Source organism: Podarcis liolepis (assembly GCF_965112155.1).
Source record: "Podarcis liolepis genome assembly, chromosome: 13".
Lineage (NCBI taxonomy): Eukaryota > Metazoa > Chordata > Lepidosauria > Squamata > Lacertidae > Podarcis > Podarcis liolepis.
In genome coordinates this window covers 1,835,053-1,860,259 of record NC_139573.1, presented here as the reverse complement: position 1 = coordinate 1,860,259, position 25,207 = coordinate 1,835,053, and the positions used below count along the sequence as shown (strand labels likewise).

The following is a 25,207-nucleotide window of genomic DNA, read 5'->3' as shown; positions in this document are numbered from 1 at the left end:
GGGGAGTCGACGCCTTTTGCCAAACTGCGCGCATCTCTGCTTCGCGAGCCGCGCGCAGCTCCGGAGACCCCGCGGGCGCTAGGACCGCCTCGCCGCCGCCTGCAGCCAGCGCTGGGTATAAATGCAGGGCAATGTGGGTCTGTTTGCAGTTTGCATGAGGATAAACCAGCCTGGGAGGGAGCCCAAAGTGGGGGGGGGGGCGCCGGAGGAGCCTTGCTGGGCCCGCGCCGCGCTGCGTAACGGGCGCGCCCAGCCTCTCCAAATCCCTGGCAGCCTCCGCGCACCCGGGAGCGGAGTTAAAGACCCCCGACGCGTCGAGGAGGAGGAGGAGGAAGAGGTCTTGGTTTCTCTGCTGCAAGAAGGAAGAGAAAGGAGAGGCACGTGGTCGGTGTGCGGAGAAGAGGCGCAGGGTCATCCTTGCAGCTTGCAAGAGGGGAGCGCCCCCCACAAAAAAAGCCCTTGCAACCCCCCAGCTGCAGCCCTTCGGTGCGCGGAGGCAAGAGGCGGAAGGGAGAGCAGGATTGCAAGCCGCGGCCAGGTGAATGGCACCTGCGCCTTGCGGGAAGGAGGTTTAATTGCGATTTAAAAGGAGAGGAAGGTGCGTTTGGGGGCGCGCCTGTGTGTTTGCGGGTGGAGAGAGAGGGGGGGGAATCCCTGGTTTGCTAAACCCCGCACTCCTCCCCAGCCCTTTTTATAAAATTTGTTTTTCCTGCTTGGCTAGAGGCGGCTGCAGAAGCGACTCGCAAGTTGCTGCTTTTTTTGGCCGCCCTACATTTTTTCTCTTCCTCTGCTGCTGGTTCTTCTTGCAGATCTTGGGTGACCATTGGAGCGCGCGCGCGCGCCCCTCCTCTCTCTCTTCTGGAAAAAGGTTTGGGAGCGAATCGGAGGCTTGACTTGTTTATTTATTGAAAAGCCAGCTGCGTTTTCTGCGCTTGAAAAGCCAGCTTTCCCTATTCCCCCCCCCCCCAGCTCTTGCAAAACACTTGGCAAAAATAAAAAACAGTCGCCCCTCTCCGCGCATGTGTGTCAAACTGGCCAATTCTAACCCCCCGCGCCCGCCTTTCACCCAGTTTTGTCGTTTCGGAATGCGTTCCTCGGGAAGCCTCATCTTGCAGGTTTAAAGGCGACTTTTATTTTCTGTTCACGTGTATATGTGGCACTTGGGTACGTCGGGAGTCGCCGTACGTGTTTGCTTCTCTGGGGTCTCTCAGCCCTGTGATCAGTCGCTCCCGTTTTCCTTGCTTAGGGCTCAGAGCCGCCTCTGCATGGTGGTTCCAACACCTATTTTTTATGGAAGAAAATATTTTTCTGCGTTAGAGAAAACAAATTTGCGTTAGAGAAATTTGCGAACTTGCACTAAACTCTGGAGTTTGCCACACAATCCCAAATTTTGCCAACGATTGCGGTTGACATTTTTTTCCCTTTTGGAGCAGATGTTCCCTGTTAAAGTTCCCTTTCGGTCTGCAGTGTTGAGATGATGCAAAAACCCCTCTAGATGTTCTCTGCTGGGCTGGGGGGGGGTGCCTAGAAAGCACATTAAAATGTTCTCCCCCCACGGCAAGCCCAGGTTAATGAGAGACCCATAAACATTCCTTCTGGCCAGTCAAAGGAGCTCATGACCTGATTCCATTCCTTCCTTATTACCATCCCATTAATAATAATAATAATAATAATAATAATGGCACCTGAAAGACTTTTTTTGCAATGAATCCATCCCCCTCCCTTTCTTTTAGGGGTGGGAGGTGGAGCGCAAACATTTATTTTATTTTATTTAGCAGCTGCTAAGTCCAGAGAGCGCCACACTTGCCATGGAAAAAACTGCGATGATTTATTTTCCCCTTCCTGCTCTCTTCGCATGTGATTTTTATTAGAATCAAACTGCAAGCGGTAGCTTTTGCAAAAAAAAAAAGGAGACTTTGTCTGCTGGAAAAGAACTCTCCTTCCAAGGCAAACAAGGGGTTTTTTTGGCATGGGGGGAGAAGATCATTGCGAAAACTCCAGGTTACAAACACAATTTTGGCGTCTGGCCGTAGCTTCCCCCTTCTTCTTTTTTGTAACTTTGCAACTTGGAAGAACTTGGCTGACACACTCATGTCCGTTCTTGTGTGTGTGTGTGTGTATGTTTTCCCTCTAGAAGGAAGAAACGAACTAAATCTCACACCTGGAGAGAGTTGGTGACACCTGAGCCTGAGAGACGGGAAGCGATTCTGTGCCAACCTGGTGGGCGGATGGGTCCTGGAAGCGATTCGCTGAGGCTCTTTCCGATTTGCAAGGGATGACGGCTGCTCCTGGGATGTGAGCCTCTGAACCTCTCCGGACAGCTTCGGAAGGACCTTTCGCTCTTCCCGCCGCGCGACACCCCTGAAAGGTGGTCTCTTGTTGCTTACACAGGGACGTAGCCGGGCTCCCCCTCCTCATTCCTTCCCGAATCGGCCAGCCACTCTTTGTTCGGCGCCCCCTTTGTGCCCTGGGGTCCTCTGGATGTGGCTTGCCTTGTCCCTGGCACCAAAACTGGCCTCTGTTTCTCTGTGTGCATAACGTGCCCGAAATCTGGTACTCAGGGCATCACACTGGATGTTCCTGTGCCATCTGTCGCTTTAGCGAGAGTCTGCCCTGTTCATTTCCCCCTCCTGGGCCTTGGCATGCGCTGGGCAAAGGGCTTCTAGAGTCCCCGCGGCCATGGACCCCTCCGCTGCCGACTCCGCCTTCTCGGACGTCCACCTGTGCGGCTACCTGCGCAAGCAGAAGTCCCACCGCCGGCGCTTCTTCGTCCTGCGGCGCGGCAGCGAGCGAGGCCCCCCTCGCCTGGAGTACTACGAGAACGAGAAGAAGTTCCGGGCGGGGGGGCTGTGCACGCGCCCCAAGAGGACTTACCTGCTGGCTAGCGCCCTCAACGTCAACAAGAGGGCGGACGCCCGGCACAGGCACCTCATCGTGCTCTACGGGCGCGACGGCACCTTCGGGGTGGCAGCTGAGGACGCGGAACAGCAGCAGGCGTGGTACACAGCACTGGTGGAGCTTCACTCCAAGGGTGAGTGGGATGGGGGGGTCCACGTTGGCGGGGGGTGGTGGCATGAGAGCATCGTGGTGGCATGGCATGGCGAGGAGTTTCTGTGCCCCTGACCCATGCCACTCAGCCTGGCCTGCGCCGGGGGGAATTCCTGCATGTGACCCGCGGAGTTAAACCCTGGAACTCCCTGCTGCAGGATTTGAACGGTCAGTGGCTACTCTTGAGTTCCTCTCGTGCTCAGATCCTCCTTGCTGGGTTCTCACAGGCAATTTTTCAGCCACTGTGGGGACAGGATGCTGGATTAGATGCCCCCCCCCGACCTGATCCAGCAGGGTTGTTCTGATGCTGCTGTGAGCCTCCAGGCCCAGGAGCAGTCTATCTCAATTCTTAATTATAAGGGGGATTTGGCCACTGTGCAAACAGGATCCCCAACTGGGTGGGCTCTCCTTATTTTCTTGGAGTATCTTCAGCCTTTTAAGCCAAACACGTCTTGGGGAGGGGGGATGTTCTTAATTTTTTACTATTTATTCCTAAAGTGCTGCTGCTGTTCAGATCAGGCCATGGCCCACACAGGCTGGCAGCAGTGGCTCTCCAGGAATTGGCCCTGGGACCTCAATGCCCCACCAGAAGCGTGGCTTGCTTACGCGAGCGATGCAATAGGAAGCTTTATACGGCGCCAGCCATCGGCCCACCTAGCTCAATACTGCCTGGTACTGACCGGCAGTCAGTCAGCCATCAGCTCACCTAGCTCAATACTGCCTGGTACTGACCGGCAGTCAGTCAGCCATCGGCCCACCTAGCTCAATACTGCCTGGTACTGACCGGCAGTCAGTCAGCCATCGGCTCACCTAGCTCAATACTGCCTGGTACTGACCGGCAGTCAGTCAGCCATCGGCCCACCTAGCTCAATACTGCCTGGTACTGACCGGCAGTCAGTCAGCCATCGGCCCACCTAGCTCAATACTGCCTGGTCCTGACCGGCAGTCAGTCAGCCATCGGCCCACCTAGCTCAATACTGCCTGGTCCTGACCGGCAGTCAGTCAGCCATCAGCTCACCTAGCTCAATACTGCCTGGTACTGACCGGCAGTCAGTCAGCCATCGGCCCACCTAGCTCAATACTGCCTGGTACTGACCGGCAGTCAGTCAGCCATCGGCCCACCTAGCTCAATACTGCCTGGTCCTGACCGGCAGTCAGTCAGCCATCGGCCCACCTAGCTCAATACTGCCTGGTACTGACCGGCAGTCAGTCAGCCATCGGCTCACCTAGCTCAATACTGCCTGGTCCTGACCGGCAGTCAGTCAGCCATCGGCTCACCTAGCTCAATACTGCCTGGTACTGACCGGCAGTCAGTCAGCCATCGGCCCACCTAGCTCAATACTGCCTGGTCCTGACCGGCAGTCAGTCAGCCATCGGCCCACCTAGCTCAATACTGCCTGGTACTGACCGGCAGTCAGTCAGCCATCGGCCCACCTAGCTCAATACTGCCTGGTACTGACCGGCAGTCAGTCAGCCATCGGCTCACCTAGCTCAAGACTGCCTGATACTGACCGGCAGTCAGCCAGCCATCGGCTCACCTAGCTCAAGACTGCCGGATACTGACCGGCAGTCAGTCAGCCATCGGCTCACCTAGCTCAATACTGCCTGGTACTGACCGGCAGTCAGTCAGCCATCGGCCCACCTAGCTCAATACTGCCTGGTACTGACTGGCAGTCAGTCAGCCATCGGCCCACCTAGCTCAATACTCCCTGGTACTGACTGGCAGTCAGTCAGCCATTGGCCCACCTAGCTCAATACTGCCTGGTACTGACCGGCAGTCAGTCAGCCATCGGCCCACCTAGCTCAATACTGCCTGGTACTGACCGGCAGTCAGTCAGCCATCAGCCCACCTAGCTCAATACTGCCTGGTACTGACTGGCAGTCTTTCCCCTGCCCTCCCTGGAGATTGAGCCTTCTGCATGCCACGCAGTGTCCTGCCACCGAGCCGCAAACCTTCCCCCTCCAGGCCCGTTGGTGCATTTACCGCAGTACTGCCTACATAGGCGGGCAGCAGCTCTCTCTGGTTTTGGGTAGACCCATACCTGGTGATAACTGCCAGGGGTTGAACTGGGAGCCTTCTGCACGAGTGGCAGAGGCTATACCCTGCTGAGCTGTGGAGGCTCTACTCCGCGAAGCTACCTGCAGTCTGTTTCCTCCTGCAAGCCCACGTTTGCGACCCAAGGGGGGCTTTTCCAGGGCCACCAGCAGAGGCGTGTCTTTGCTTTCCGACCCTTTAAACTGGCGATTCCGCCGACGCAGCGGGTTGGACTAGAGGACCTTTGGGGACCCCTTCCAAATCTATGGTTTTGTGATTTCCCCCAGGGGTTCCTGGAGGGGCAGTTTTGTTCCACAAAAACAGTGGTGACGGAGCTTCTGTGCGGCACGTGACCTTCTGCACCTTAATTCAGATGCCCAGGCCAGCTTTCCTCAACCTGGGTGCCCTCTAGCTGTTTCGGAGAGACAGTGTGGCGTAGTGGTTAGAGCGCTGGACCTAGGACCTGGGAGAAACCAGGGTGTGGCCCGGGGGGGCAGTCACTCGCTCTTAGGCTAGCCTACCACACAGGGGGGGTGGTTGCGAGGCTGAAATGAGGAGGGCAGGTATGTACGGGATATAAATGTGATAAATCAATTTATTTGCACGCACAAGGTTCCCAGTTTGATCCCAGGAGGGCTGGGAAAGACACACATCTCTTGCCTGGGGGGTCTATTTTTCTCGCTTGCAGGTGGGAGCAGGTGACAGGGCTAGAGACACGGGGTGCATTGCAGTGGGGTGGGCTGGATGACCCCTGGGGGTCCCTCTCACCTGCACAGTACTGTGATTCAACGTGTCTCCTAGCCCAAGATCAGGGCAGAGACCCTGATGGTCCTCAGAGGTCCTTTGAGCCCATTTCACAGATGGGCAAGCACAAACACATCCTCTGCAGGCCACGGGGTTCGACTAGATGGCCCTTGGGGGACCCCTACTCACCCTGTAATGCCGTCACCCCCCGTTTTGTTGTGGTCTTATCCAGCCTGCCCTCTAGATTTTTTGGACGACAACTCCCATCAGCCCCAGCCTGCAGGAGGGTCCCAGGTTAGGGGAAGGCTGCTCTAACCATTGCTCTTTGCTCCCCTTGCGTGATTCCTGGGCCTCTGCATAACCTTTTTTTGTTTACCCCCTGCTAATTAACCAAGCTATTTATTTCCTCCTTGCTCCCAGGGTCTTGTTGCTCTGCAGGCGCCGTTCATTGGCCTGGGCCAGGGAGGCTGTCGGCCAGTGTAGACAATATCCAGCTAGATGGACCTAGATTCTGTCTTGGCACCCGCTTCCTATGTCCTCATTATATTATTATTATTTATTAATTTATTTAATCCAGAACGATGAAGGATAGAACCCTGGACAGCTGCTGCCGGCCAGTGTCTGCAATATTGCGCTGGGGCAACCCGAGTGTCTGGCTGGGCAAGGGCTGCAGTTCAGTAGCAGAGCGCTTGCTAGACCTGCGGAAGGTTGCAGGGTTCAGTCCTGCAGTACACCCACGCTGGCGAGGTGCAAGCGCAGCTGCCAGGCAGTGCATGCAACATTGAGCTCCCCGTGGCTCTCTTGACCTATCTCAGGATAATGGTGTCCCTCTCCTCCCCCCGGCTTGAGGCTGCTTTGGGAGCAAAGGCTTCCCTGGGACCTTTGGGCTAGATCTCTGCCGCCCAGCCAGCCGTACCCTGGCCCAGAAGCGCTTGCAGGCGTGGCGTGAGGAGCCGGCCTGCCAGGGAGGAGGGAACTGGCTGCGGGCAAACCTTGGAACGGGGTCAGGAGGGTCCCGTGCCAAGCGCTGGCCTCTGCGGGTGTGAGCCTGCCCTGAACTTTGCTCCTGACGGGGCGCGCAGGGGTGTCTCCCAAACCCAAAACCTTCTCCCCTTGCAATAATTATTCTGGGTTCAAGCTGCTTCCTTGCAAAACCTCTTTCCCCTTTTCCAATTTTGCAGCTTGCGGTGTCGGAGATGTATGTTTGTGTGCGCAGCTGGTATGCGCCGCCTGGTACATAATGTTCTCTCTCTCCTCTCCCCCCCCCTATACTATTCCTTGGGGGGGGGAGGCTGATTTTCCTGGGAGAGAGAGTCAGAGGCAGGTCCCAGGACTCCTGGGTTCTCCTGGCACACAGGGAGTTCTGGGTCCAGACCAGCAGTTTCTTTCTTTTTTGGGGGGGTGGGGGGGGCGAGGAGTTACCCCCTCACGCACACACCTTGGTCCCACAACCCCATTCTCAGTGCCCCTTGCAGAAAACCCATTATCCTGAGCGGTGCTTTTCCACTTGGCCTGCGAAGGAAGCGAATGATAAAACTCCAAAGTGGCAATGGGTAACTGCGCATTTATTAAAAACCCAGCGTGATTTAATCGGCCGGGCGAAAGGCGGGAGCGCGACCCAGCTGCAGCCGGCTTTCCGAAGCCTGGTGGTCATTTTTTTAAAAAAAATATTAGTTTTTTTAACATATCATTTTCAGCAGCAATTAAACATACTTTTACATCTTTTACGGTGTTTTTTTTTTTTACTTCCATCAATTGCATCTGAAAATTTTCCCATCTATTCGCTTCATATACATTTCTTACATTCAAATCTCATAACTAATATCTCTGCTCTTTCTCTACTTTCATATATATTTCATATATATATATTGTTTCGTATATATTTCTCCGTACAAAACTCCTTGTAGTCCTACTAGCGTGATTTGTTGACTACAGTCGCCCTTCAAGTAGTTCGTATATTTCTTCCAATCTTCTGTCAATCTCTGGTCTTGACGGTTTCGAATTCTTCCTGTCATTTTATCCAATTCTGCCATTATTCAAATCCATTAATCGACGTCTGGCGCAATTTGCAATGTCTGCTGGTGCAATTTGCAACGTCTGCTGCGACTCATGCTTTCCAAGAGGGGGGGTTGGTCTAGATGTGCTTTGGGTGCCTCTTCCGACTCTGCACTCCTTGGATTTTACACCTCCAACGCCCCTTTGCCGCCCCCTTACCTCTTGGCACAATCCCCCTATTAAATCCTGTTGTCCCCGTCCCCCCCCCCACTTTGGGAACAGGGGGGGTCTGTGATTCGCAGCTGGACCTGCAACACCTTTCTCTCTGAGCATCTTCTGTCCTCTCCCCCCCTCGACTTTCCCCCCGAACTGTTTAGCTTAAACATTTGCTCTTTCCCGAACCCCGGAGTTAACCTCAGGTTGGCGGGGGGGGGGGCTTTGAATTATCCTGCCACAATCTCCCCGGCAACCGGTCCCTCTCCTTCCTTTCCAGGTGACGCGCGCACGGCGGTTGTTGCCAGGGCGCCCGGCTGTTTTTGGGTCTGTTTACCCGATTCTCTTTCCATCCGCCCACTGCCTTCACCTTCTGTGCCCCCCAACCATTGTCCTCCTCCCCCCCCTCCAGCCCACTGAATAACCAAAGCACTCCTTGCCACATGGCCAGATCCTGCGGGGTCCGAGTGCAACTCTCCCCTCCTGCGGCATCCAGCAGCTGGTCCTCGGAAGCGCCGCTGCCCCCGATTGTGGAAGACAGGGCATAGCCCTTGTGGCTTAGTCACCTTCAGTAGCTCTCTCCTCCTCTGTTAATTTGTCCCGTCCTCTAGGTTAGTGGTCACGCCTGCTTCCTGTGGCAGGGAGTTCCGCAGTCCAACTGTGCGCTTCCTTTTCTCTGCCCAGGGTCAGTGCATCTTGCTTCTAACCAGAAGGTCGGTAGTTTGCGGCCACCCAGGGACGGCTGCAGACAGGATTCCTGCCTTGCTGGAGGGGGTTCAGCTAGATGACCCTCAGGGACCCCTTCCAACTTGCAAGTCTATGATTCGTTGGTTTCTAAGCGGAGGTGGGATGGCCGTCCGCCCGGGATTCGACTGCAGTGCCTCTGCTCATTTCCACCTGGCCTGGACCTGGACTGTCTCCCGCTACTATGAGCTGGGATTCGAGACCCTGCATTTCAGGGTTGTGGGTTTGATTCCCCACCTTGGGTGAAAAATCCCTGCGTTGCAGCGGGTTGGACTAGATGACCCTTAGACCCCGTTCCAACTCTACAATCCCATGGTTGTCCTGAACCTCCAACACTCAGCTTGGTTGGTGTGCCTTCTGAGTTAGGAGAAAGGAACTTCTCTGCACCATCATGTATGCTTTACTTGAGATTACTGCCTTGCAGGGGGTTGTCCAAAAGAGCTTCAGAGGTACTTTCCCCCTGTACAATTATGTATTTGCAGAATCACAGAAGAGCTGGGAGGGGGACCCCCCAAAGGTCATCCAGCCCAACCCCCTGCACGGCAGGAATTGCAGCTGACTGAACGGCCTCCTTCTCACTCGCCTTTTCCTCTCTCGTTCCCCCCCTCGCAGGAAATGCCCCCCTCGGCCGCGATTCGGCCTCCTCCCCCCGCCCGCCCTTCAAGGAGGTCTGGCAGGTCAGCCTGCGCCCCCGGGGCCTGGGCCACACGCGCAACTTGGCCGGCGTCTACCTCCTCTGCCTGACAGAGAAGACCATCGACTTTGTCCGGCTGAACTCGGACGTGGCCGCCGTGGTCCTGCAGCTGCTCAGCGTCCGCCGCTGCGGCCACTCGGAGAATTACTTCTTCATGGAGGTCGGGCGCTCGGCCGCCACGGGGCCCGGCGAGTTGTGGATGCAGGTGGAAGACTTGGTGGTGGCGCAGAACATGCACGAGACCATCCTGGAGGCCATGAAGGCGCTGAGCGACGACTTCCGGGTCCGTGCCAAGAGCCAGCCCCTGGCCTCCACGCCCATCTCGGTGCCGCCCCAGCGGCAGCACCCGGGAAACCCTCCGGCCGGCCAGGGCACCTTCCTCTGGCGCCCGCGTCCAGAGAGCACCCCTTGCCTTCCCCATGTGCCTGGGGCGCAGAAGGTGCCCGGGCCGCGGAAGCCGAGTTCCCTGAGTGACTACAGCGCCGTCTCGTCGGACGAAGGCGGCTCTAGCCCGGGCGAGTGCCGTCCTGCCAGGACGCCCGACCCCCTGGCCTACCTGCTGGTGGGAGGCGAACTAGACTACGTCACCATGGGCAAGAGGGCATCGCCAGACAGTGCCTCGTTGGCACGTTGGGCGGCGGCGGCGGAGGCCAACAAGCGGTCCTCTCTGCCCCCGGTGGCGCTGCAGAAGGAGGGTCTGCCACGGAGGAAGCCGCCCGCTGTCTCTGCCAGCTACCCGGAAGGCCTCAACCTCCGCGGCTCCGACCCTGGCTACATGGCCATGTTGCCTGGCGTGCCCACGGAGGACCGTGGTTATGTGCCCATGGCGCCGGGCAGCGCCTCACCGTCCCGCGAGCGAGGAGGCTACATGCTGATGTCCCCCAGCGGTGGCAGCTCCCCGGACGGCGCGGCCCGGTGGGCGAAATCCCCTGGCGGCGGTGACTACATGGATATGTCGTCCGCCAGTCACTCGGCTTCCAGCACCCCGCCGGAGCGCAGCCCCCTGCCTGGCGGCGCCCCCTTCTTCTCCCTGCCCCGCTCCTTCAAGCACGTCCCGGAGGCCGCACTGCACCCTTTCGACCCCCGCCACCTCTCCGGGTCCTCGTCCACAAGCTCCGACAGCCTGGAGGAGGCGGGCGGACACCCGCGGACCCTCTTCGCCTGCCGGGAAGCGGCAGTGCCGCCCCACAGCGCTGGCGAGTACATCAGCATCGAGTTCGGGTCCTGGGCGGCTGCAGACTACATCAACATGTCGGCCGGGGCTGCGCCAGAGGGACTCGCCCCGTCGGCATCTGACAACTACGCCGAGATGGCACCCGGGACCCGACTGGTACGTGCCCGCTCGCACGGGAGGAGGCGGCACTGCTCAGAGACGTTCCCCGAGGCGGAGAGGAATGGGGTGGCGCCCCCGGCCGGAGAGGCGCAAGTCGAGCCGGGCCTGAACTACATCGACTTGGACCTGGCGAATGAGGCGGTGCCTGTCCTGCGGCTGCCAGCGGTGCCCGCCCCGGCTGGCGTGATCCACAGCTATGCCAGCATCGACTTCCACCGCTCTGGGGAGCTTCGGGGGCAGAAGGCGAGCTCAGAGGGGGCAGGTGAGTGGTGTCGGCGGGAAGGTGGGGCAGGTACCTGGTTTTCAACAACATGTCTGTATCACCATCTGAACATCGTGATATATTGGTATTCAGTGGTACCTCGGGTTACATACGCTTCAGGTTACAGACTCCGCTAACCCAGAAATAGTGCTTCAGGTTAAGAACTTTGCTTCAGGATGAGAACAGAAATTGGGCTCCGGCAGTGGGAGGCCCCATTAGCTAAAGTGGTGCTTCAGGTTAAGAACAGTTTCAGGTTAAGAACGGACCTCCGGAATGAATTAAGTACAAAACCAGAGGTACCACTTTACAGTCATACCTCAGGATGAAGATGAATACGCTTCAGGTTGAGCATTTTCGGGTTGCGCTCCGCAGTGACCCGGAAGTAACGGAATACATTACTTCCGGGTTTCGCCGCTCACGCATGCGCAGACGCTCAAAATGATGTCACACGCATGTGTGGAAGTGGCGAGTCGCGCAGTCGCGTGTTACGTTCGCTTCAGGATGCGAACGGGGCTCTGGAACGGATCCAGTTTGCATCCAGAGGTACCACTGTAGTACCACTGTACAGCGCTACCTTAGTTCTCAAACTTGACCTGTTCCGGAACTCCATTCCAAAACCAAAGCGTTCCAAAACTGAGGCGCTCTTTCCCATAGAAAGCAATGCAAAATGGATTGATCCGTTCCAGACTTTTAAAAAGAACCCCTCAGACAGCATGAATTTTACTATCTAACGAGACCACTGATCCATAAAATGAAAGCAATAAACAATTTACTGTACTATAAAATAAATAAGGCAGTGTTGTGATGATAAAAATTAAACAAAATTTTTTATCTGCGCTGATGATAGTCATTGTTCCGCAGTCATGCAATCAATCGATCAGTAGCTGAACTGGGTTCCACACAGTCACAAAGACAAATTAACCAAAAAAGCCTTTAAAAAAAAAAGCGCAAAATAAATAGTGAAAACAAAAGTGCTGCCAAACTCAATCCATCCTGGAAGTCCGTTTGACTTCTGAAATGTTCAAAAACCAAGGCGAAGCTTCTGATTTGTGCAGGCGCCCCGGAAACAATATCCGGCAGCCGCATTGGACTTTCGGATTCCAATTTTTTTTTGAAAACTGGAACACTTCCGGGTTTTTGGCGTTTGGGAACCAGCAAGGCGTTTGAGAACCAAGGTAGCACTGTAACACAATGTCTGAAATAAGGACAGAGCTACATAGAGACATTTGGGGGCTTCACAGTTTCCCCCACTTTGTGGTTTTTGCAAAGCAGACACACATCATGATTTGCAATATATCTCCAGATCAAATATTAGGAAACTGATATCGCTATACTGACTTGAAACCAGTTTTGGAGGATATATGGCGCGCAGCCCTGACACACATCATGATTCGTGATATATTGCAAGGTCCAAAACTATGAAACCGATATCACGATGTGGACTTCAAACTGGTTTGGGGCGATCTATCAGTACATCTTGCAGCCGTTCTCTGCAGCGTGACAAAGAGGATTCTTGGGTTGGGGGGCGAGGACGGCTGAATCTGTTTAAAGTTTGGCCGTTCCGTTTCATTATTTGTTCAATTTTCCTACATTCGGGGCAGTTCACAGCATAAAAACACATAGGTAAAAACACAAAACACGTAATAAAACTGGGAATGAAGACACAAACCAATCAACGCCCCTGGACGCAAAGGATTCTGGGAGTCGCGCTTTGTGAAAGGGGCTGGGGGTTTTGAGGAGACCCCCTTAATCCCCTCGCAAACCTGCAATTCCTCTTCGCTGGGAACCTCAGGGATGAGAATACGGGTCTCCTCTTGGCACCCTTAACGAACTACAATTCCCAGGATTCTCAGAGGGGGAAGCCGTGTCTGCTTAAAGCTGTGTGATTCTGCTTTCAAGGCGTGGTGCGAGTGAGGCATTTAAACAGAGATTGGGTGACCACCTGTCATGAGATTCATCAGCCGCAATTTCTGCTTTGCGGGGGGCGGGTTGGACTAGATGGCCCCTGGGTGCACCTTCCAACTTTACAATTCAGAGATTCTACGAAACCTGCTGACAGGGAGAGACTCTCCTCTCCGTGGCTGCTCCTCCTCCCGGGTAAACAGGCAGGCTTTTCGCGGAAGCATTTACTAGGGGCTGTTAAAAGTCTATTCCTAGCCTGACGAGATTGAGAAACATGCAGTGGTTTTTTGGGTTAGGGAGAGAAAGGTCACTGCTGCTTGGAAGCTCTCCGTGTCCCTAGAGCTGGGGGCGGGCGCTTCTCCTTTGACACTGTGGCTTGGAGGTCCCATTATTATTATTATTATTATTATTATTATTATTATTATTATTATTATTATTTATACCCCACCCATCTGGCTGGGTTTTCCCAGCCACTCTGGGCGGCTTTCAACAGAATATTAAAATACAATAATTAATAAACATTAAAAGTTTCCCTAAATAGGGCTGCTTTCAGATGTCTTCTAAAAGTTTGTTAGTTGTTTTTCTCTTTGACATGGGGGGGGGGCGTTCCACAGGGCAGGCGCCACCACCGAGAAGGCCCTCTGCCTGGTTCCCTGTATCTTGGCTTCTCGCAGTGAGGGAACCGCCAGAAGGCCCTCGGAGCTGGACCTCAGTGTCCGGGCAGAACGATGGGGGTGGAAACGCTCCTTCAGATATACTGGGCCTTTGAGGCTGTTTAGGGCTTTCAAGGTCAGCATCAACACTTTGAATTGTGCTCGGAAACGTCCTGGGAGCCAGTGTAGATCTTTCAAGACCGGTGTTATATTGTCTCGGTGGCCACTCCCAGTCCCCAGTCTGGCTGCCGCATTCTGGATTAGTTGTAGTTTCCAGGTCACCTTCAAAGGGAGCCCCACGTAGAGCGCATGGCAGTAGTCCAAGCGGGAGATAACCAGAGCATGCACCACTCTGGCCAGACAGTCCGCGGGCAGGGAGGGTCTCATCCTGCGTACCAGATGGAGCTGGTAGACACCTGCCCTGGATACAGAACTGACCTGCGCCTCCATGGACAGCGGTGAGTCCAAAATGACTCCCAGGCTGCGCACCTGGTCCTTCAGGGGCACAGTTACCCCATTCAGGACCAGGGAATCCTCCACACCAGCCCGCCTCCTGTCCCCCAAAAACAGTCCTTCTGTCTTGCCAGGATTCAACCTCAATCCATTAGCCGCCATCCATCCTCCAGCCGCCTCCAGACACTCACACAGGACCTTCACCGCCTTCACTGGTTCTGATTTGAAAGAGAGGTAGAGCTGGGTATCATCCGCATACTGATGAACACTCAGCCTAATAATAATAATAATAATAGTAGTAGTAATTTATTTATACCCCGCCCATCTGGCTGGGTCCCCCCAGCCACTCTGGACGGCTTCCAACAAAACACTAAAATGCAATAACCTATTAAACATTAAAAGCTTCCCTAAACAGGGCTGCCTTCAGGTGTCTTCTAAAAGCCTGGTAGTTATTTTTCTCTTTGACATCTGGTGGGAGGGAGTTCCACAGGGCGGGCACCACTATAGATGTTGAAAAGCATGGGGGAGAGGACAGAACCCTGAGGCACCCCCCCCCCTTGGCTAGATCGGGGGCGTAGAACTGCTGGGAGGGGACACCCCCCCCCCCAAGAAGGGTCACCCAGACCAACCCCCTTTCGGATCAGGAGTCGCAGCTACAGAACCGCTGGCGATGGGGGTCCATGCAGCCTCTTCCTTAAAACCTCCAGCGAAGGAGAGTCTGCCCCCTAGAATTGTAGGTTGAAACCTTCCAGCACAGCTATGTATTTTTTAAAAAATCGCAGCCTTCCTAAGTTGTTTCACAGTATTGTATGTATTCAGAGAAGCAGCGCTGCTTCCGGCTGAGCGGAGCCACTCCGGCTAGCAGCATAGCTGTCAACTTTCCCCTTTTCTTGCGAGGAATCCTATTCGGAATAAGGGAATTTCCCTTAAAAAAGGGGAAACGTTGACAGCTTTGCCTAGTAGCCATCGAGAGCCCTCTCCTCTTCCTCCTCCCTGGGTTTGTCTCATCCTCTTCGGAAGCCCCCCAGGCTGTCACTGTTTCCAGTGGACATGAGTTCCGTAGGTCAACCACATGCTTTCTTTCATCTTCCCAACATTTTCTTTTTCTTTTTGCAGACATACGTTTTAATCAGTAATAAAGAGCAAATGTCGTTAACAATCAACTCTGAAATCTCATCAATAATAATAATTTATTTTTATCCCGGCTGCAGCCGGGCTCAGGGCGGCTAACATCATCAAACTAACACAGTACACAAAGAACATAAGAACTTAAAAACAGGCAGTCAGTTATTAAAATTTATAAATGTCAGGGCTCTGTAAACTTTTAAAATATGTTTATTGAGTAAAATTCCGTCTTCATCACCCATTTGGGGTTTTACTGTACCCCCCATTCCTGAAAATAAATGCCAGAGAAATCTACCGATTAAACAATGAGAGACTGATAATAATAATAATAATAATAATAATAATAATAATAATAATAATTTATACCCCGCCCATCTGGCTGGGTTTCTCCAGCCACTCTGGGCGGCTTCCAATGGAATATTAAAATACAATAACCTATTTAGCATTAAAAGCTTCCCTAAACAGGGCTGCCTTCAGCCATTATCCTTCATGGTCTCCAACTGAAATATCTCCCCCCCCCTTCATCTTCCAACATTCAGCTGTGTGGGCTGCTCACGAGTTCGAATCTTACAAGAGAGAGGGCAGAAAACGTCCCCCCATCCCTTTTCTCCCTGCCGGGCATAATTTTGCAAACTTCTACAACGCCACCATTTGTTCGCCTTTCCTCTAAACTCCTTTAAGCGTTTTCCTGCAATTTTGGGAAACAGGTTAGCATCTCCCCTACTCTGCCCAGCGAGGAAAAACGTCGGCTTTGGCTTCTTCCTTAACCACGGTGATTTCCAAACCTCCCTGCAAGGCCTGGGGCATGTTTGCGTTGCCTTATCAGCTGCCAACCTGGCGGCGCACCTGCCGCGAGGCTCACCTGGTGGCACAACGCGGTCCGAAATTACTCCTGGCAACGTACCCAGGTGTCCCAGTTTGCAGTCCCTGTGCTCCCCTCGTGCGGGGAGGAGAGGGACGTCATTATCCCGAGGCAGGCCAACAGAGCCACGGGTAGCTCAATATTGCAGACACAGGCTGGCAGCAGGGGTGGCAGCTCGCCAGCGTGGGCTCAGCGCAGGACTGAATCCTGCAACCTTCTGCAGGCCTAGCAAGCGCTCTGCTGCTGAACTGCAGCCCTTGCCCAGTCAGACACTTGGGTTCCCCCTAGTTCAATATTGCAGACACTGGCCGGCAGCTGCAGCGGCTCTCCAGGGTTTCAGGCAGGGGGTACCTGGAAATGCTATCGGGAAATGAAGCATGGGGCCTTCTGCAGGCCAAGCAGGTGTGCTCTGTATTTGGGCTGAGCTAGGGAGCCACACAGCACCCTGCCCAATTTCTGCATATTCATTTATTCAATTGCAAATTAGATCCCCTCTTTTCCCCACCCCAGGGAGCTCAAGTAGGTGCAGAAATTTGTAAACTTAAAGATGGAAGAAAGTATTCCTCCCTCTCGTGCGGCACTCGAACTCATGGGCATCTCACAAAACCTGAACGGGCAGATAAAAAAGAACCACGCGGTTAACCTGCGGAACTCCCTCCCACAGCAAGCAGCCCCGGCCAGCAGCCCAGATGGCTTTAGAAGACAATTTTTTGGAGGTGCTGGAAGCTGTAGGGAGAAGAGAGGGGGGTCTTGTGTTCGAATCCTGATTGCAGGCTTCCCACGGACCACTGTGAGACCAGAGGGGCCATAGGCCTGATCCTGCAGGCTCTTTGTACGCGGTCCTCTCCCCCCTCATTTAACCCCCACAACAACCCTGTGAGGCAGTCTAGTTGGGCAGGGGCCACCCAGTGAACTTTCTGGCTGAGGGGCACGATTTGAACCCCGGTCTCTCCCAGGTTCTGGTCTGGCGCTCTAACCACTGCACCGCCGCTGCCTCTGGCATTGCAAACAGTGGAGCTGGCCGTGGGTTGAAAAATCTTGGCCGGCCTCCTTCCCCGTCTTAATTTCAGGCCTCTAATTTGGAGAGGTGTTTTCACAGCTGTGAATGCTTAAGGTTTAAGTTTAAGGCCACCTTGGCAGGGCCAAGATCCCTGGACCAGAATTAGGGTGGGGGTCTCCCCTCGGATGACCGGCAGAAGCATTTGGGCTTCAGAGACTGGAGTGGGGAAAACCAGGAGTAGCACAAAAATAGGCGTTTTCCTCCCTCTCTGAGGCCTTTGTGCTCTGCTTAGCATGTGGAACTCCCCGACACATGATGTGGGTGTTGGTCATAGAATCATAGAGTTGGAAGAGACCACAAGGGCCATCGAGTCCAACCCCCTGCCAAGCAGGAAACACCACCAGAGCACTCCTGACATATGGTTGTCAAGCCTCTGCTTAAAGACCTCCAAAGTAGGAGACTCCACCACACTCCTTGGCAGCAAATTCCACTGTCAAACAGCTCTTACTGTCAGGAAGTTCTTCCGAATGTTTAGGTGGAATCTTCTTTCTTGTAGTTTGGCTCCATTGCTCCGTGTCCGCTTCTCTGGAGCAGCAGAAAACAACCTTTCTCCCTCCTCTATGTGACATCCTTTTCTATATTTGAACATGGCTATCATATCACCCCTTAACCTCCTCTTCTCCAGGCTAAACATGCCCAGCTCCCTTAGCCGTTCCTCATAAGGCATCGTTTCCAGGCCTTTGACCATTTTGGTTGCCCTCCTCTGGACACGGTCCAGTTTGTGAGTGTCCTTCTTGAATTGTGGTGCCCAGAACTGGACACAATGCTCCAGGTGAGGTCTGACCAGAGCAGAATACAGTGGCATTATTACTTCCCTTGATCTAGATGCTATACTCCTATTGAGGCAGCCCAGAATTGCATTGGGGGCTTTTAAAGGTGACTTACTCCAGTCTCATGGGCCTCTACCCAAGGCTGCTGCTTGCTACAACAGATTGATTAATAATTATAAATTAATTGCTTTTGTATTACTTCCTGCTTCAGAGGCGGGCCGCCACAGAATACCAGTTGCCTTGGAGAAATATGGAGTGGGTATAATGGGGGACTGGGCTGTTGCCCTGGCAGCCTAATAATAATAATAATAATAATAATAATAATAATAATATATTCAATTTATATACTGCCCTTTATTAAAAGATCCCAGGTCGGTGTACAACATTAAGAACACATTTTGCACAGCACCCTAATAAAAAGCGTAACAGCATAATAATAAAACATAGTGCACATAATGCAGCTTAATAATAAAGTAATAAAATAATCATAATAACAGTCCTCCCCCCAGCTCCAACAGGCCATAGATTATTTCACGGCCAAAGGCCATTGAAGAGGAGGAAAAAAATTTTTTTATTGGTTTTCAGAACATTACAAACAAACACATAAGACAAACAAACATAAATCATAGCCTTATTGAAAATTACACTTATTGTTAAGTGACTTCCTCGCTTCCCCTTGGTTGAATTTCATTGCGTGTCCTTTTAACGGATTTCCAAATCACAGTTCTTATAAAATTTAACTTAAACATTAACACCCTTAGATCTTCACATTATGAAATTAAACATATTAATTCTTCACTTAACATAAATAAAATCCTAAGCCAATTCAGTATCTGCAAGCTATTTTCAGTTAGTTTAACTTAACATATTTAACTAAGTAATCCTTAAATTTAATCCACTCTTCCTGATACTCGTCCTCCTTCTGGTGGCGGACTCTTCTGGTCAGGTCGGCCAGCTCCGAAAAATCCATCATCTTCATCTGCCATTCTTCTGAAGAGAAATGTTTTTGCCTGGTGTCTAAATATATGTGACGAAGGCGCCACCACCGAAAAGGCCCTGTTCTCTTGTTGCCACCCTCTGGTGGGGAGGGGATGTAGAAGAGTGCAGGGTCCGGGGTTCGACATATGGGGAGAGGGGGTCCTTAAGGTATTGAGACCCTGAGCCATGTCAGGCTTTAATCACCCAGCCCCATATTCCCCCCCCCCACCTCTCCAGAGACATAATACAAACTATTTCCTGCTTTTAAGAGAGAGGTGTCAGTTCTTAGATTTCTTCAACAGCCTGCAGGATCAGACCAAAGGGGTCCCCTCTAGACCAGCACCCTGTTCTCACAGCGGCCACAACCAGATGCCCATCAGGTGAACACCGAAAGCAGGATTTGAACACAAGACCGACACTCTCCCTTCCTGCGGTTTCCAGGAACAAGTATTCAGAAGCATCGCTGCCTCAAATTGTGAATGGCAGAGTGTAGCCATTGCGGCCGGCGGCTATCGATAGCCCAGTCCTCTTTTACAGCCCTCCTGTGGGGGGGAGTTCCGTGGTCCATGCGAAAAAGTACTTTTAGCTGCCCGAAATCTCCCATCGTTCGTTGTCTGTCCCCTCCTGCCCCCACCAGATTATTTCCAGAGCGCTCTATACCCCGGGATCTCTGCTGGCCCACAAAGGAGCAAGCCCCGCTTTTTAGCCTCGGTTTTCCCCAGCTGCGAAATGGGCGCGTCTTGAGAGCCCATTGCGGTAAGTGTGAGTTTCGTAGGTGGCTGCCCCCCCCCCTTTCCCCAACCAAAGCATCTGGTTGGGGAAAGGGTGGGGGCTGCACTCTAGGAAAGGGAGAAACCTATTTGCATGCTTCCCCCCCCCCCGGTTTTGGGGGCTTGAAGAGAAGACGTCCTCCCCCAGCTCCCCAAATCCTCACCTGCCCTGTTAAAATTCCTCTCTATATTTATCTGCTTCCTCCGACAGCTGAGGCCGCCTTGCCGTCCCTGGAGAGCGGGGGGGGGGCAAGTTCCTCCTTCACTGCTCCTCTCTCCCCCCCCCCCAATTCTTTCCTCCCTTCCTTCCATTCTTTCCTTCTCGTCTTCATGGCAAGGGGGACAGTTTCTGCACCCACCCCTCTCCATCCTCTGCCGCGCTGCCAAAGCTCAAGGCCCAGGGGAAATCACTGGAGGAAGGGGCGGAGCAAGGCCTGCAAGGGGCGTGGCCTTGGAGAGGGTCCCGAGGGCCACATGGAGAGGCCTGGGGGCCACATCCAGTCTGCAGGCCACCACTGATCCAGGGCTGCCCTTCTTTTCCTCTAAGCTATTTTCCACTCGTTCCTTTTTTGGGGTGTGCCACAAAAGCTTCCTTCCTTCCTTCCTTCCTTTTTCTTCCTTTCTTCCTTTCATTATCCTCCTTCCTTCCTTCCTTCCTTCCTTCCTTCCTTCCTCTTTATTTTGCTCTTTTTCTTTATTCCTTCCTTCCTTCCTTTATCTTCCTTTATCCTCCTTTTTCTTCCTTCTTCCTCCCTTCCTCTCTCTTCTTCCTCCCTCCCTCCCTCCCACAGTCATACCTCTGGTTGCGAACATGATCCGTGCGGGAGGCACATTCGCAACCCGCAGCCTGAAGTGCTACGTCTGCACATGCGCGTAATGCGATTAGGAGCTTCTGCGCATGACATCATTTTGCGTTTCTGTGCATGTGCGAGCGCCGAAACCTGGAAGTAACCCATTCCGGTAATTCCAGGTTCAGCGCGGTCCACAACCCAAAAATGCGCAACCCGCAGCGTTCATAACTCGAGGTATGACTGTATTTCATCTTCCTTCCTTCCTTCCTTCCTTCCTTCCTTCCTTCCTTCCTTCCTTCCTTCCTTCCTTATCTTCCTTTTCATTCCTTCCTTCATCTTCCTTTATCTTCCTTTTCCTTCCTTCATCATCCTTCCTCTTTCTTTCTTTCTTTCTTTCTTTCTTTCTTTCTTTCTTTCTTCCTCCCTCCCTCCCTCCCTCCCTCCCTCCCTCCCTCCCTCCCTATTTCATATTCCTTCCTTTCTTTTCCTTCCTTCCTTCATCTTCCTTCCTTCCTTCCTCCCTCCTCCTTCCTTCCTTCATCTTTTCACCCCTTCCTTCCTTCCTCCCTTCCTCTTTCTTTCTCCCTCCCTCCCTCCCTCCTATTTCATATTCCTTCCTTCCTTCCTTCCTTCCTTCCTTCCTTCCTTCCTTCCTTCCTTCCTTCCTCCCTCCCTCCCTCCCTCCCTCCCTCCCTCCTTCCTTCCTTCCTTCCCCTCCCTCCCTCCTATTTCATATTCCTTCCTTCCCACCATCTCTTCTTCCAGCCCCCCCTCGCTGTCTCTCTGCCCCCCCCCCCGTTTCCATCCTTAAACTTCATCCCCTGCGATGGTGACAGGGCCTCCCCTGTGCAGCCCCGGGGCTTTGTCCTTGAGAGAAAAGGCGAGTTCAGTGCAACAAGATAGAAGCTGATGACATTACGCAACGGACAGAGAAACGTCTCTTCCCCACAAAACGAGAATTCATGGGCATCCAGTGAAGCTAGGTTTGGGGAGATTCAGGGCAGAGAAAACAAAACTCCCTCTTAGACTGTGGAACTCCCTGCCACAATCCATGGAGGAGGAGAGGGCTACCAGTAGCCAGGAGTTCAAATCCTGCTTGCGAGTTTCCCAGTTGAGGCCCCAGGGGGCCCCGATCCTGAAGACTCCTAGGTTCTGAGGCTCTTTTCTCTTGAGCAGACCCGGCCCTCACAGCCCAGGGCGTTCTGATTTTCTTTTTTTAATGACACTGGGACCTTGTTCCCAATCCGTCGGGCCCAGACTATAATTTTCATACCAGGGAGAGCTTTGCTGCGGTCTCATCCTGGCACGCACACACAACTCCCCCCCCCTTTTTTTTTAGTATTTTCCTTTTTTATTCGTTGCTCCAGAAACTTGGCTTCTTGCTGAAAGAGAGACGTAGTTATGGGGACAACGCTCTCTCTTACGGAGATTTGGTGGGGGGGTCTTGTGGGGCTGGGTTTGGAAAGGCTGGTTAAGAATTAAGGACAGTATTTATACCCCAGCCAGATGGGTGGGGGGGTATAAATAATAAATTATTATTATTATTATTATTATTATTATTTATTTCTAAGTGCCCTTTGGCTCCTGGGAAGCGCCTTGCACTCTTGAGCTGGGGTCTCTTCCAAGGCCCCCTCTGCCAACGGGAAGGAAGGGCCAGGGCCCCTCTGAGCACATGCAAAGTGTATGGGGGGAAAAGCTGACCGGGAGGAAAAGCTGACCTGACATATGAAAAGGATCTAGGAGTCTTGGTTGACCACAAACTTGACATGAGCCAACAGTGTGAGGCGGCAGCTAAAAAAGCCAATGCAATTCTGGGCCTCATCAATAGGAGTATAGCATCTAGATCAAGGGAAGTAATAGTGCCACTGTATTCTGCTCTGGTCAGACCTCACCTGGAGTACTGTGTCCAGTTCTGGGCACCACAATTCAAGAAGGACACTGACAAACTGGAACGTGTCCAGAGGAGGGCAACCAAAATGGTCAAAGGCCTGGAAACGATGCCTTATGAGGAACGGCTAAGGGAGCTGGGCATGTTTAGCCTGGAGAAGAGGAGGTTAAGGGGTGATATGATAGCCATGTTCAAATATATAAAAGGATGTCACCTAGAGGAGGGAGAAAGGTTGTTTTCTGCTGCTCCAGAGAAGCGGACACGGAGCAATGGATCCAAACGACAAGAAAGAAGATTCCACCTAAACATTAGGAAGAACTTCCTGACAGTAAGAGCTGTTTGACAGTGGAATTTGCTGCCAAGGAGTGTGGTGGAGTCTCCTACTTTGGAGGTCTTTAAGCAGAGGCTTGACAACCATATGTCAGGAGTGCTCTGATGGTGTTTCCTGCTTGGCAGGGGGTTGGACCCGATGGCCCTTGGGGTCTATTCCAACTCTAGGATTCTATGGAGGAATAATTCCCCTTAAACCTCTTTTTCGCCCCATCTCTGGGTTCCTTTCTTTGGTTGACCTCTTGCCTGAAACAGATTTATTTTTTCTCCTCCTCTCTCATTTCAGATTCCTGATTCCGCCCGCAAGGAAGATACGCAAACCGGCCTCCCTTGTCGCCGACATCATTTTTCACGATTGTTGGGATTTTTTTGCACTATAGCAATATTGGCTTCTCTATTTTTCCACCCCTCGGCCGCAGTTCATTGGACTTAAAGTGCCTTTTTTGGGGGGGTGTTTACCCCCCCCTTCCCCATGGGAGAACTCTGGAATTGTGCCCTAACTTTCTTGCCACCAAAGATGTGTCTGTGTTTATCGGTTGGTGCGCGTGTGGGGTTTTTTTTTGGGGGGGGGTGTTTGTTTGGCCACCTCTGTAAGTCTGGGAAACGAATTGCCCAATTCGATTCTGCAAGGTGGAGTTTCCCAACCTGGCGCCCTCCCGCGGCGCGGCGCTACAACTCCCTGGGAGTTATAGCGCAAAGCTACGGGAGGAATGGGAAGAGCGTGCACCCCAGAACTTATTTGCTTAACTTCGGAAATACACACGTGTCGTCGTCCCCCTTGCAAAAAGAAATGCTAAAGGGTACTGCTTTTTTTGCTTCAGAGGGAGCCGCCTTGAACCCGTGTCTCGCTTCCGTGTCGCTTGTGGCCAAACGCCCCACCCTACTCAAGTGCCTCCGCCCTCCTGTGAAGACCCCCCCCAAATTGCTGCAGCAGTTTGCAGAGAGAGAGAGGGAATATTTTGGGGTTCCCCGAAACTCCCCTGGGCCCGTCTCGTAACGCCTCGCACTTCTCTGCTCTTGGGAACTGACGGCATTATTTGCTTCTCTCGTATTTGGAAATAAAAGAGATTTTCAGAACTGGAAAACCGAGGTGTGGGGTGAAGTTCTGGGGAGGAAATGGGGGTGTCTTGCCCCTTTTGGAGCCAGGGTGGGTTGCAGCGGGGCCACACGAGGGCGGTTCTCCCCCCAGTGCATGCTTTCGTTCAGATTCCTGCGGGTTGGACTGGATGACCTCTGGGAGCCCCGTGCAACTCTACAAGCTCTTAAGGCTTTTAAACAGGTTGGATGGGCATCTCTCCGGGATTCAGCCGTGGTTCCAGGTGGGGCTGAATTTCTCTTTTCGCAAACTCCCAGCGCAGCCTTTCTCAACCTGTGGGTCCCCAGATGTTGTTGGACTACAACTCCCATCACCCCTAGCTAGCAAGGCCAGAACTCAGGGATGATGGGAGTTGTAGTCCAACAACATCTGGGGACCCACAGGTTGAGAACCGCTGTGACCCAAGGGAAGCAGGGCGGGGGGCCTGAGCCCCCCCCCAAAACTCTGACCCAAGCAATTTTAAAAGTGGGGAGACACCTGGCTTCCCAGTAGGACATGTGAAAAGGGGGTATTGGTGGACCACAAACATAACATGAGCCAACGGTGTGATGCAGCGGCAAAAAAGGCTAATACTATTCTCAGCTGCATCCGCAGAAGTCTAGTGTCCAGATCAAGGGAAGGAATAATCCCGCTCTATCCTGCCTTGGTCGGACCACACTTGGAGTCCTGGCTCCGGTTCTGGGCACCCTAGTTTAAAGAGGACATTGACAAGCTGGAAGGGGCGCAGGAGGAGGCAACCGAGAGTGTGGAAACCAGGCCTGATGAGGAACGGTTGAAGGCGTTGCGGATGTTTAGCCTGGAGGAGATATGAGAGCCAACATCAAATGTCTCAAGGGCTGCCCCATGGAATAGGGTGCAAGCTTCTTTCCTGCTGATCTGGAAGGGAGGACTCGAACCCAGGACTTCAGGTTACAAGAAGGGAGATTCCAACAGCAAGAGCTGTTCCCCAGAGGTTCCTGGGGGGCAGTCCTGGTATGGGGTGGCTCCTCCTCTCTTGCAGCTAGGGAGAGGGTCCCAATTTGAATCCTCCTGGGACGGGAGGGGCCATTTCTTCTCCAGTCCTGCCCTACTTTTTCGGGGGTCCTCTAAGCCCCACAGAGCTCAGCGCAAAATCCTAATTTCCCCCCCTTTTTATTTCTTTTAAAATTTAACTTTCACCCCAGCCCTAAAGAAGCCTGGCCCACTGCTTTCACCTGGACCGGACAACAGCACTCAGGAAACCAGAAGCCCTGTTCCTTTAGATCAGCAAACGTTTTCAGCCGGGGGCCGGTCCACCGTCCCTCAGACCTTGTGGGGGGCCGGACTATATTTTGACAAAAATATATGAACGAATTCCTATGCCCCAGAAATAACCCAGAGATGCATTTTAAATAAAAGGACACATTCTACTCATGTAAAAACACGCTGATTCCCAGACCATCTGGGGGCCGGATTGAGAAGGCGATTGGGCCGGATCCGGGC

The 25,207-nt window shown here is 53.1% G+C and overlaps 1 protein-coding gene across 6 annotated transcripts; it reads left to right on the top strand.

Annotated features, from left to right (window-relative positions):
- LOC310692095 (insulin receptor substrate 1-like) lies at positions 1-23,735 on the top strand. 6 transcript variants are annotated; one of them, XM_083472620.1, is made up of 4 exons: positions 1-515; positions 2,135-3,031; positions 9,392-11,068; positions 22,937-23,735. In XM_083472620.1, the coding sequence occupies exons 2-4, from the start codon at positions 2,680-2,682 to the stop codon at positions 22,942-22,944; spliced, it is 2,037 nt and encodes a 678-aa protein (XP_083328746.1). In that variant the 5' UTR covers positions 1-515; positions 2,135-2,679; the 3' UTR covers positions 22,945-23,735. The 6 variants fall into 6 exon arrangements, with proteins under 6 accessions (XP_083328746.1, XP_083328745.1, XP_083328750.1 ...); XM_083472619.1 differs by having other exon boundaries at positions 1-598; XM_083472624.1 differs by having other exon boundaries at positions 139-410.
- The last annotated feature ends 1,472 nt before the right edge of the window (positions 23,736-25,207 follow it).